Source organism: Choloepus didactylus, chromosome 2 (genome assembly GCF_015220235.1).
Source record: "Choloepus didactylus isolate mChoDid1 chromosome 2, mChoDid1.pri, whole genome shotgun sequence".
In the NCBI taxonomy this organism is placed as follows: domain Eukaryota; kingdom Metazoa; phylum Chordata; class Mammalia; order Pilosa; family Megalonychidae; genus Choloepus; species Choloepus didactylus.
Window position 1 is genome coordinate 57,904,762 of NC_051308.1, and position 13,173 is coordinate 57,917,934.

Genomic DNA, 13,173 nt, shown 5'->3' on the forward strand with positions numbered 1-13,173 from the left:
CTAGTCAGATCGGTCACAGGCAGTTTGTTTCTGAGAAAATTCATTTCTTCTCTTTGTTTTGTTTCCAGATGGTTCCCACAGAGCTGGTTGAGAAAGAATTTTGGCGACTGGTCAGCACTATTGAAGAGGATGTCACAGTGGAATATGGAGCTGATATTGCCTCAAAGGAATTTGGCAGTGGCTTTCCTGTCCGAGATGGGAAAATCAGACTTTCACCCGAGGAAGAGGTAGGCTCAGGCTGTGAGGCACTTTTATTTTGAGGAAAGATTAACATTTAAAGTATATCCTTGATCTAAAGGGCATAATACTGGATTAATAGCAGTTTTACTGCAAAAAAAAAAAACAAAAATAAAAGCCCATATATAGGTAGCTTAGAAATTGAAGTGCTAATTCTATTAGGTTGGCTTGAAGTAATTTATGATTATTTTCAGCACAACTTTACTTACCAGATTTTTATTGATTTCAAGAAAAGTAGAAAGAGTCCATAGAACAGTTAGTCTCAGCCCTGCCACTACATTGTTGTGAAGTCAGAAAATAACTTACCTCCCTTTGCCTTCAGATTCTATAACATTCATGTCTCCTGGAGCGTGGGGGGAGTGGGGGGGTGGGCAAACCAAAAAACCCTGACAGATTGGACCATATTTATCTTTGAATTTCCCCACCAGCAAACTCCTAGGAAGATTTCTATTCATATCTTGATATTTTTAGCAACCTTTTTTTTTATATTTTAACATACCTACAGAAAAATGCGTAATCATAGGTATAGATGAATTTTCACAAACTGAACACGCTCCTGTAACTAGTGCTAGACCCAGAAATAGAATATTACCAGCACCCAAGAAGTCCCTTTTGCCCTTTCCCCTTTGCTACTCTCCCTCCCTCAGGATAACCGTTATCCTGACCTTTAACACCGTATTATTTTTCAACTCTGTAAATGGACTCAAAAGTATACTCTTCTATATCCAAAAAAGACAGACACAGGAGTATATACTTCATGAGTTCATTTGTATGAAGCTCAAAACTAGGCAAACTAACATAGTATCAGGGGAGGCAGCATAGTGGTCCTTGCCTACCCCATACTTCCCATCTTTTTATGTTGAAAGAGACTATTTTTAGCCAGCGTTTTGAAGCAATCGTTCTTAAATGTTAGCGTATTATAACTAAACCTTTATACTTTTATAATTTTTGTCTCATTTTTAGGAATATCTTGATAGTGGCTGGAATTTAAATAATATGCCAGTGATGGAGCAGTCTGTCCTTGCTCACATAACTGCTGATATATGTGGCATGAAACTTCCTTGGTTGTATGTAGGAATGTGCTTTTCTTCATTCTGTTGGCATATTGAAGACCACTGGAGCTATTCGATTAACTATCTGCACTGGTGAGAAATTTCAAATAGTATTTATGGAGAGAAATTTCAAATAGTATTTATGGATAGTACACAAACTGTGTAGGAAACTTTTTGTTTTCATCTCAGATACAGTGTGTCTACAGAATAGTAAGCTATGGTTTTTCCTTAAGGTTTCTCATTTCTATTGAAGTGAATCCTAACAAGTTAAGACAGTTGCTCTTAAAGTAGTCCTAGAAAGTCCATGAAGCTTCTGAAATTGCACACACATTATTTTTCAAGTAATACATGTTTCTGGGTAGAGGGTAGGTGGCTTTTAGCAGATTGTTAAAGACATCTCTACTCATAGAAAGCTTAAAAAGCACTAAACATTGCTTTGTTTTTTTTAATGCAATTTTGTTGAGATATATTCACATACCACACAATCCATCTGAAATATACAATCAGTGGCTCACAATATCATCACATAGTTGTGCACTCATGATCATGATCAATTTTAGAACAATTTCATTACTCCAGAAAAAGAAATAAAAAGAAAACCGAAAACATCCCATATCCTTTATCACCCCTATTATTGACCCCTGGTATTGATGTTGCTACATTTGTTACTGTTGACAAATGTTCTGGTTTGCTAATGCTGCCATTATGCAAAATACCAGAAATGGCTTCTTTTCCCCACACAATTTTATTGAGATGTAGTCACATATCATGCAATCAACTAAACTGTACAATTAGTTGTTCACAGTATCATCATATAGTTGTGCATTTGTTACCACAATCAATTTTTGAAAATTTTCATTACTCCAAAAGAAAATAACAATTTAAAATAAAAATAAAAGTACAAAAAGAACACCTAAAACATCCCATCCCCCCATTCTTCATTTACTTTTTTGTCCTCATTTTTCTACTCATCTGTCTATACACTGGAAAAATGGAGTGTGAGCCATAAAGCTTTTACAGTCGCACAGTCACACTATATAAGCTATATAGTTGTACAGTCATCTTCAAGAATCAAGGCTACTGGACTGCAGTTCAACAGTTTGAGGTATTTCCTTCTAGCTATAATAATACACAAAAACTAAAAAGGGGTATCTGTATGATGCATAAGAATAACCTCTAGAATGACCTCTCAACTCTATTTGAAGTCTCTCAGCCACTGAAACTTTGTTTAATTTCTCTAATTTTTCTTCTCCCTTTTGGTCAAGAAGGCTTTCAACCCCCAGTGTTGGGTTCCAACTCATCCCTGGGAGTCATGTCCCACGTTGCCAGTGAGATTTGGATTGGCTTTTATAAAGGGGGTTTATTTGGTTACAAATTTACAGTCCTAAGGGCATAAAAGTGTCCCAAGTAAGGCATCAACAGGATGATACCTTCACTGAAGAACGGCTGATGACATCTGGAACCCCTCTGTCAGCAGGCATGTGGCTGACATGGCTGTTCTTCTGCTCCCAGGTTGTGTTTCAAAATGACTTTCTCCAAAATGCATCTCCAAGCATCCTTCTGTCCGCATCTCCAAGCATTTTTTAAGCGTCAGTTCCCAAGTGTCTCTCAAAAAGTCTCTCTCAGCTGCCTTTGGGGTGTTTTGTGCTCTCTTAGCTTCTCTGGAGCAAACTCTGGGCTAGCATCTCAGAAGCATCAGCAAGCATCTGGGTCTCCTGGCTTAGCATATCCCAGGGCATTTTCATCTCTCTGCTCTCTGTCCAAGCTCCCTTTAAAGGACTCCAGTAAATCAAGACCTACCCTGAATGGGCGGGGTCAAATCTCCATGGAAACATTCAATCAAGAGGTCATACTCTAATCAGAAAGATGAGTAAATCTGTCCCCACAAGATTGCATTAAAGAATATGGATTTTGGGGGCACATAATAATATCCAAACTGGCATAATGAAAGAATATTAAGATATTACTGTTAACTATAGTCCATAGTTTGCAACAGGTACATTTTTTCCCCATATACCCCTCTATTATTAACTCCTTGTAATAGTTTCATATATTTATTCTAATTCATGAAAGAATTTTTTTATATTTGTACAGTTAATCACAGTCATATCTTCTACCACAAGATTCACTATCTTATACATTCTCATGTTTTAACCTCCAGCTTTCCTTCTAGTGACATACACGACTAAATTTTCCCTTTTCACCACATTCACCCACAATTCAGCACTGTTAATTATACTGGAATAATGTGCTACTGTCACCTCTCTCCATTTCCAGACGTTTGTTTGACCTAAACATTCTGCACACGTCAAGCAACCAGTCCCCATTCTTGAGCCTCATTTCTATATCCTCGTAACTTATACTCTAGATTTTGCATCTGTGAGTTTACATTAGTTCATATCAGTAAGGTCATACAATATTTGTCCTTTTGTGTCTTGCTTATTTCACACAGCATAATGTCCTCAAGGTTCATCCATGTTTTCATATGCATCAAGACTTCATTCCTTTTAATAGCTGAATAATATTCCATTGTATTTATATACCACATTTTGTTTATCCATTCCTTCATCTGTTGATGGACACTTGGGTTGCTTCCATCTTTTGGCAATTGTGAATAATGCTGCTATGAACATCACCAAATTGTCTTCCCAGCAGCAGGACCCCTATCTCACACTTACACCCTATACAAAAATTAATTCAAAATGGATTAATTCCCACCAGCAGCGAATAAGTTTTCCTATTTCTCCATATCCTCTCCAACACTTGTAGTTTTCTAGTTTTTTTAATAGTTGCCATTCTAGTAAGTATGAAGTAATATCTAATTGCGGTTCTGATTTGTATTTCTCTACTAGTTAAGTGACGTTGGGCATCTTTTCATGTGCTTTTTAGCCATTTGTATTTACTCTTTGGAAAAGTGTCCATTCAAGTCTTTTGCCCATTTTTTAATTGGATCGTTTGCTTTTTATTGTTGTCTTTTTATTATTTCTTTATATATTCTGGATATCAAACTCTTATATGTGGTTTCCACATATTTTCTCCCGTTGAGTTAGCTGCCTTTTCACCCTTTTGACAATGTTCTTTGAAGCACAGAAGTATTCAGTTTTGAGGAGGAGGTCCCATTTATCTTTTTTTTTTTTCTTTCTTTCATTGCTTGTGCTTTGGGTGTAAGGTCTAAGAAACTACTGCCTATTGCTAGATCTTGACGATGTTTCCTCACGTTTTCTTCTAGGAGTTTTATGTTACTGGTTCTTATATTTAGGTCTTTGATCCATTTTGAATTAATTTTTGTATAGGGTGTGAGTGTGAGATGGGGTCCTGTTTCATTCTTTTGGATATGGATATCCAATTGTCCCAGCACCATTTATTGAAGAGACTGTTCTGTCCCAGTTGAATGGACTTGGAATTCTTGTGAAAAAAATCAATTGACCATAGATATGAGGGTGTATTTCTGAACTCGCAGTTCTATGCCGTTGATCGTTATGTCTGTCTATATACCAGTATTGTGCTGTTTTGACCACCATGATTTTATAATATGCTTTAAAGTCAGAAAGTGTGGGGTTCCCACTTAATTCTTCTTCAAGATGTTTTTGGCTATTTGAGGCCCCTTGCCTTTCCAAATAAGTTTGATAAATAGCTTTTTCCATTTCTGCAAAGTATGCTGTTAGAATTTTGATTGGTATTGCATTGAATCTGTAGATCAATTTGTGTAGAATTGACATCTTACTGACATTTATCCTTCCAATCCATGAACAAAGAATGTCTTTCCATTTATTTAGGACTTCTTTGATTTCTTTTAGCAATGTTTTGTAGTTGTCTGCATATAGGTTCTTTACATCCTTGGTTAAATTTATTCCTAGATATTTGATTCTTTTAGTTGGCTATTATAGATGGGTCTTTTTTCTTGATTACCTCCTTGGAGAGCTCATTACTAGTGTAGAGAAACACCACTGATTGTTTAAGAGCATGTTGTTTAACTTCTGTGTGTTTGTGACATTCATGGTTCTCTGGTTGTTACTGATTTGCAGCCTCATCCCATTATGATCAGAGAAAGTGCTTTGTATAATTTCAATGTTTTTAAGTTTACTAAGGCCTGTTTTGTACCCCAGCTTATGGTCTATCCTGGAAGATGTTCCATGAGCACTTGAGAAGAATGTATATCTGCTGTTTGGGGGTGCAGTGTTCTATATATTTCTGTTTGGTCTAGTTTATTTATCTTATTATTCAGTTTCTCTGTTTCCCTACTGATCCTCTGTTTCCCTACTGATCCTCTGTTTCCCTACTGATCCTCTGTTTAGATGTTCTACCTATTGAAGAAAGTGGTGTGTTAAAGTCTCCCAGTATTATTGTAGAGACATCTATTACTCCCTTAAGTTTTGCCAGTGTTTGCCTCATGTACATTGGGGCACCTTGATTACGGGTATAGGTATTTATGATTGTTATTTCTTCTTGGTGACTTGCCCCTTAGGCATTGCTTTTACTATGGAAAGTCCCATTTGATGGCAGTGGTAGTTGAACTACACCTTTGGGAGTCACAAGCTTTGTGACTACTAGCTTCTCTTTTGTTGGGACTGAAATCCTAAACATATTAAAGTGGGCCTCATCATTTGTGTGTGTGTGTATGTGTATGTGTGGACCTCTTTACTTTTTAAATTCTTCAGTCAAAGCCATTTCTTCTTTCATGTCTGTTTCCTCCCTTCTATTTCCCTTGCTTTTCTGAGTACAAAAATGTTTGAAGATAAGGAATTAGAGGATATACCACAAGAAAGAGGGAGTTGGCATATATATGTATAGCATTGGTTCTGCTTCCCTAGGCAATTGCTCCCAGCTGTAAAATGATGATTATACTTACCGTACCTCACAGGGATGTTACAGATTAATTGGTTGACAGTGTAAAGTGCTTTGAAAAATAAACTCTTTAGAAATGCTAATTGCTTTATTAATGTTTGATTTAACCTCAGCTGTCAAAATGGACAAGGGAAAAGAAAGAGTCCCCATCACCTTTCAATTTCTGTAGGAAATTGTGGTAACCACATACCTATAGCTGACTTGATACCATATATTCTTGGAAGTTATATGTATCTGCAGATTAAAAATGGGAGGGGTGAGATGGTGGGACTTCAGACTGAAAGTCTTATATTTAAACTTCGTACTTGAAGGGGGGAAGTGCATTACATATGTTCAGATCACATTTCTAACAATACTTCTTCGGATTTGAACATGCCTTTGTAGCATAGTTTTATAAGCAGGATCTGAAAAATATGAACTGGTTAATCATTTTGTTTGTGTTGGTGTTGCAGATTGATTTATTTCTACCATCTATTTCCAGGGGTGAACCAAAAACCTGGTATGGAGTCCCAGGGTATGCAGCTGAGCAGCTAGAAAATGTCATGAAGAAACTGGCTCCAGAGCTCTTTGTGTCCCAGCCAGATCTTCTCCATCAGCTCGTGACCATCATGAATCCCAATACTCTAATGACTCATGAAGTGCCTGTAGGTTCTGGGTTAATCCTCCTCCCAGTCATGTTTATTTCATCACTTCTCTTTGTCCCTATTACTCACTTTTTCATGACATTGATTTGGTTATGCATTTCCCATCATACAACTTGATAGCAGAGACAGCTGTTTGGTGCAATTTCTTAACTTAAGTTGCATCAAACCAGTGGGACTTCATCCTCAGACACCATAAGAACTAATTTGTTGCAGCTAGTAACTAGCTTCCTACTATGTTTCAGTAGTTTTTAGTATTATCATAAGATTGTGTAACCATCACTACTAATAATTTCTAAACTATAATTTTTGTGCAACTTCAGCCCCTCAATAGAACAAAACTTATACTGTCATTATAAATTAGTTTAATGTGAAAATTGCTAGATTCTGTTACAATTAGGTCTAAACTCTGTTGTCAGAATCCTGCACACCCTGCCCCTAGTTTAAAAAATTATTTTAAATTTATTGAATCTACATGAATTTAATTTTGTCTGATGAACCAAAATATCATGCTTGGTAGATCTCAGCTGTATTATGTTCCCAACTCCAATTAAGCTTGTTTTGCAATTAAATTTATTTTAGGCTTTTGAGGTTGTATTTCAGGCTTCCCTCTCTAGACTGTAAGATTCTCTTGGTGATCTTTTCTCTGAGGTTGCTATATGAAATGATACTTTTGTATACTGACTTCCTTTTGGGGAAAACTGCAGGTATTTTTGGGATTTCTGATTGTGATGTATAAAGTTGAATCTGCCTAAATTAATTATCTTAATTAATTTAAATTATCTAAATTTATGTATATGGTACATTTAGAGCATTGACATGTGAATTCTTGATCTTGTTATGACTTAAATTTTTTTATTTTGTGTTTGTAGCCTAGTAAAATGGAGGCAGACATAAAGGACATTTCCTTGAGGGATCATAAATCAGGTGTGGGTCTTAGCTTAGAACATAAAGACCAATAAATGTGAAAACACCACCTTATCGTTGGTATTTTCTACTTTTTTCTTTTGTACTTTGCCCCTTCTCACTTGATAAGAATAACCAGTTCTAAATTAGACTTTTGGCTGTGGTTCTTTAATATTGACCAGACCGTGTGGGGCTAGATTCTGGACCTGCAGAGATTGATGAATGAAACTGTGCATTCAGTGGCTTACAATTTAAGGGAGAAAATAGATAATGTTTATTCAGGTAAATGGACAGGTGCTTTGGTTTGACAGTCGTGTCAAAAGGAGCATGATCCATTAATTCTATTGGAGAGTTAGAAATGGGCCCATAAGTGATGTGACATCTGGACTTAGAAGATAAAAAGTGTATTTGGCAAAGAATTGGGGGAGAGAGGAAGTATTCCATGTAAAAGGAATAGTGCTCATGTGGAGGGCAGTGATCTCCAAACTTTAACCTGTATCAGAACCTCTGGAGGGCTTGTTACAATACAGATGGCTGGGCCCCATCTCCAAAGTTTCTGATTCTGCTGGGCTTGGGAATTTGCATTTCCCAGCTGATGTTGATGCTGGGACCTCACTTTGGAGGATCACTGACGTAGAGGTGTGATATACAATGGCAAATTTAGTGTGAGGACTTATGTGCCTGGAGCAGTATAGGTGGTTTTGGGATAGGATTGGTGGTGGCAAGAAGGAATGATGTGAGTTAAATATGAGGTCCAAATTAGGAGGCGTTCTATACGATTTTCTTGAAATAGTGGAATTCCTTTAATTGATATTGGGAAATCCTCTTTTGGAGAAATGATATTACATTGGGATAATCCTCATTATAACTATGTTTAGAAAGATATATTCTGATCCTGGATGTATCCAGACTTTTGTAGTGTGAACCTTGTTTTCTGTTCAGGTACTAATCAACTGTACTCTGAAGTACAGCTCCATCTTGTGGCAGAAGTGAGTAGCTTAGGTGATACTTTACTGTAGCTTTTTTTTTTTTTTTTCTTTTTCTGAGTCTCTTAATTGGCAGAAAGCTGCCTTTTCTGAAGAATTGTCAGATAGTTTTATGTTCAGGTTTGCTTTAGTGAGGATGTCACTGTTTAAGAACCTCAAAAATTTCCAATTTCTGTGTCCCTAGGTTTACCGAACTAATCAGTGTGCTGGGGAGTTTGTGATTACATTTCCACGAGCCTACCACAGTGGTTTTAACCAAGGTTTCAATTTTGCTGAGGCTGTTAACTTCTGTACTGTTGATTGGGTATGTAATTACAACTTAGCAAACCTTTTCAAATTTATTGGTTTTTTTCCCTGGGGAAATAGTATGTAATGCTTTAAAAATTGTCATGCATATAGTCTATTAAACAAGGACTACTCAAAGGGCTGCGTCTACAAATTGTTTATTGCCAGTCCTTAACAAGGTAAGGCCCTTGGACCACATTGTAGATCAAGCATGTACTAGCTAAGCACACTGCTTAGATTAGCTGACAAATCTTGATGAAGAAAGGAATCTGTTGATTTACATATTAGCTCAAGCTCTGTTGCAAACTGGTAACAGTTTCAGTTTGGTTTATACCTGCTTAAATTATCTATCACATAGCAATTTTATAATTAATGATACATTTGGTTTCATTTCTACATTTGGTTTTAGTTTTAAGGTTGAGTGTTTTTTGTTATTAATACTTCTCATTCATCTAAAAAGAATGTTTAAGAATGTGTGACGGTAAATACTGACTGTACTAGCTGTATCCATACTTTCTGTTGTATTATTATTATTACTTCTTTTGAAGTATTCCCTTAGATTGACCATACCAGTTCAGCAGACTTGTTTCAGGAAATGTGTAAATTCATATTTCCAGTTAGATAAATTGGAAGGCACTAATTTACTTGGAGTAGATTCCACGTTTTGGGGGACAATAATACATTGTTAGTACATTGTATTTTTCAACCACTTTCCAATTTTTAGTATGCCAGATTTTGAGATGCAAAGATAAAAAGTCCCGGGGCCTGGCTTAGGAATCTTAAGAGTCTGGCTTTGGGAATGATATATGTGATATTTACCAATTTGATAATAAAGGTCAGAAGTACTTGGAAATAGAAAGGAAAAGAATGAATGTCATATATTTCCTTCTGTCTTTTGACACAGCTACCATTAGGCAGACAGTGTGTGGAGCATTATCGCTTGCTTCATCGTTACTGTGTGTTTTCCCACGATGAGATGATTTGCAAGATGGCTTCCAAGGCTGATGTATTAGATGTTGTAGTGGCTTCAACTGTTCAGAAAGACATGGCCATTATGATTGAAGATGAGAAAGCCTTAAGGGAAACTGTCCGTAAATTGGTAAGGTTTCTTGGAGTCCCAATTGCATGTAATTGGGTATTACTTAGAAAAGTTTTAAGCACTTTAATAACATTTTTAGAATTCAATTCTTGGCCTGTTTTATTAAGGCCATTCTAATAGGTGTGTAGTAATATCTCCTAGTTTTACTTTGCATTTCCCTAATACTGATATTGAATATCTTGATCATCTTTTTATTTGCCACTCATATATCTTTGGCTGAAGTGTTCATTCAAATCTTGTGCCCATTTTTTGAAATTATGTTGTCATAAGAATTATTTATATATTCTGGATACCAGTCTTCTATCAGATAAATGTTCTGCTAATATTTTCTCCCAGTCTGTCACCTTGTTTTTTCATTCTCTTAACAATGTCTTTCAAAGAGCAGAAGTTTTTAATTTTGATGAAGTCCAGTTTTTCTTTCATTCATTGCCATGTTTTTTGGTGTACTATCTTAGAAATCTTTGCTTAACCCAAAGTTACTCAGTATATTTCTCCTGTATATTCTTCTAGAATTTCATAGTTTTACTTTCTACATTTAGGTCTTTGACCCATTTCAAGTGATTTTTTGTATGTGCTGCAAGATATGGGTTGGGGTTCATTTTTTTGCATGTGGATGTCGTTGTTCCAGCACCATTTCTTAAAAAGACTGTCCTTTCTCCATTGAATTGCCTAGGCATCTTTGTTGAAAATCAGTTCACCATATAAATATATCTGGATTCTATTTCTATTCCATCAGCTATCCCTTTGCTAGTACCACATGGTCTTGATGACTGTAGCTTTGTAGGAAGTCTTGAAATCAGGTAGTGTGTTCTTTTTCAGAATTGTGTTTTGGCTGTTTTAGTTCCTTTATTTTTCCATATAAATTTTAGGGTGAGTTTTTTATTTATAGCCCAAAATGTTGTTGGGATTGCATTGAATCTGTAAAGTAATACCTTAACAATAGTGAGTCTTACAATGCAAGAACCATTTATTTAAGTCTTGTTTTCTTTCACTGGTATTTTGTAGATTTCAGCATACAGCTCTTGTACATGTTTTCTTGGATTTAGAACAACATCTTTCATGCTTTTTTGGTACTATTGTAAATGGTACAATTTGGTACTGTTTTAAAATTTTTAATTTCCAATTGTTATCGCTAGTATTTAGAAATGATTGACTTTTTATCCTACAACCTTGCTTAATTCACTTAATAGTACTAGTTTTGTAGGTTCTTTGGGGACAATCATATAATCTGTGAAGAGCGTCACCTTGATTTATTTTAAATAGTCCTCTTTGGGTAGAATCCTAGAATGTTGGCTCTCTGGAGCCCTTTTTGGATCATCAGCAGTTTACCCTACCCACCTTAAACAGAGGGTTTAAGTGACTTACCAAAGTCTTATACCAATAATGGTAGCTCATTTTTGGTACTTGGGAAAATAATTTTTTTTCCAGATGTGGATATTTAAAGATTAAAATTTGTGAACTACAAGATTACATCACAACTAAAATCTATGGAGATAGTCCTTAATCTCATTTTAAACAAAAGTTTCAACTATCTCCATCATGAAGTCCTTTTTCATTATCCCAGATTAAAACCAAAATCTGTTCATTAGTATTTTCCTTTCTTTCCTTGTCTTTATTGGTCCTTAGAATTGACAGGAAGTGAAATGGTCAAAAGGTTAAAATACAGGATAAAAGAGAAAAACAGAGGAGCCTGATGGTTCATAAACTGAGTATTCAACGTCTAGAGTTCTCCAGGTTGGATTTAGATCCAGTTCTGGATAAAGAGAAAAGGTGGTAGAAGGTGATCTCTGAATGACAAAAGGTATATACCAAGAAGGCCCTGTAGATGTCAGGTAGTATAAACTGTAGTTGAAATTTGTTGATTCAAGACCTTAAGGAGAAATTTTTCTCTACTTTTCTTGATTCCTCCATTTTGATTTCTAGTTCCTCTACTTTTCTTGACATCCTTTCTTTTAGAAAATGCTTTATTATGATTTTAGTCTTTCTTATTGCACAAATTTTCTGACCATTTCAGGGAATGATATCCCTTCAAACAGCTTTTTATGTAAAAGTCTAAGAGACCACCCAGCATCTTCCCAACCTCAGTCATCCCTATGTTAATTGTTTCCACTTTTCTCATTTTCTTTCCTTTTTATTTATTTTTGTTCTTTTTATAGATTCTTTAGTAATCTTAACCTAGGGCCCTATATAGGGCTTTAACAGTTCCTCAGAAGTAGAAAGACTATATATTTCCTTTGCTCTTATCCATATCTAAAATATGTACCATGCCAATTTGGAGTAGAATAGACAACTGATCTCAGTAGTTTTATAGTTTAGTATATATTTTAATAATTGTTTTCATATTTAGATCAAAATGGCCAAATGTAAGACCTTACCTTGTCCAAAAAGGAGAAAATTTTACAAAGGCATTCTCCCTAGGCAAGTGAAAGTAGATGAACTTGCCCTTATTTGCTAGGTCATTGTTACTTTGTATTACATGCACTTTTAATCATATACTCTACTCCTTATTTTGGCTATATTTTTTGAAACTCAGCTATTGCACATTTGTCTTGGGGGCTGGTAGATTATTTAATCCTTTGGAGGCCTCTAATGTGTACACTTTATTGTAGGGAGTGATTGATTCGGAAAGAATGGATTTTGAACTGTTGCCAGATGATGAGCGTCAGTGTATAAAATGCAAAACTACGTGCTTCATGTCTGCCATCTCCTGTTCTTGTAAACCTGGTTTGCTTGTTTGCCTGCATCATGTGAAAGAATTGTGTTCCTGTCTTCCTTATAAATATAAACTGCGGTAAGTGGGAAGAATTGTTTCTCCTGTGGAAAATACTGAATCCATAGTAAAGGTTCAGTGACATCCCTGTTCCAGGCAGGCTGAGATTTAAGTATAAAAAATCCAGTTTTCCCCATACACATATATCAAAGCTAAGTCTGCTATTCTGTTTCCAGGTATAGATATACTCTGGATGATCTCTACCCCATGATGAATGCATTGAAGCTTCGAGCAGAATCGTACAATGAATGGGCCTTGAATGTGAATGAAGCTTTGGAGGCAAAGATCAACAAGAAGAAAAGTATGTGGTATAGAAAAGCGTGACTCGGTGATTGACAAATTGGGGCTGACT

At 35.9% G+C, this 13,173-nt stretch overlaps 1 protein-coding gene across 3 annotated transcripts in view; it reads left to right on the forward strand.

Annotated features, from left to right (window-relative positions):
• KDM5B (lysine demethylase 5B) overlaps positions 1-13,173 on the forward strand; it is a 95,898-nt gene that overhangs the window by 60,007 nt on the left and 22,718 nt on the right. For all 3 annotated transcript variants that reach the window (XM_037825031.1, XM_037825032.1, XM_037825033.1), the window contains exons 10-16: positions 69-227; positions 1,201-1,382; positions 6,616-6,778; positions 8,852-8,971; positions 9,857-10,051; positions 12,661-12,842; positions 12,998-13,122. In XM_037825031.1, coding sequence (XP_037680959.1) covers positions 69-227; positions 1,201-1,382; positions 6,616-6,778; positions 8,852-8,971; positions 9,857-10,051; positions 12,661-12,842; positions 12,998-13,122 — 1,126 coding nt within the window. The remainder of the gene's footprint in view (positions 1-68; positions 228-1,200; positions 1,383-6,615; positions 6,779-8,851; positions 8,972-9,856; positions 10,052-12,660; positions 12,843-12,997; positions 13,123-13,173) is intronic.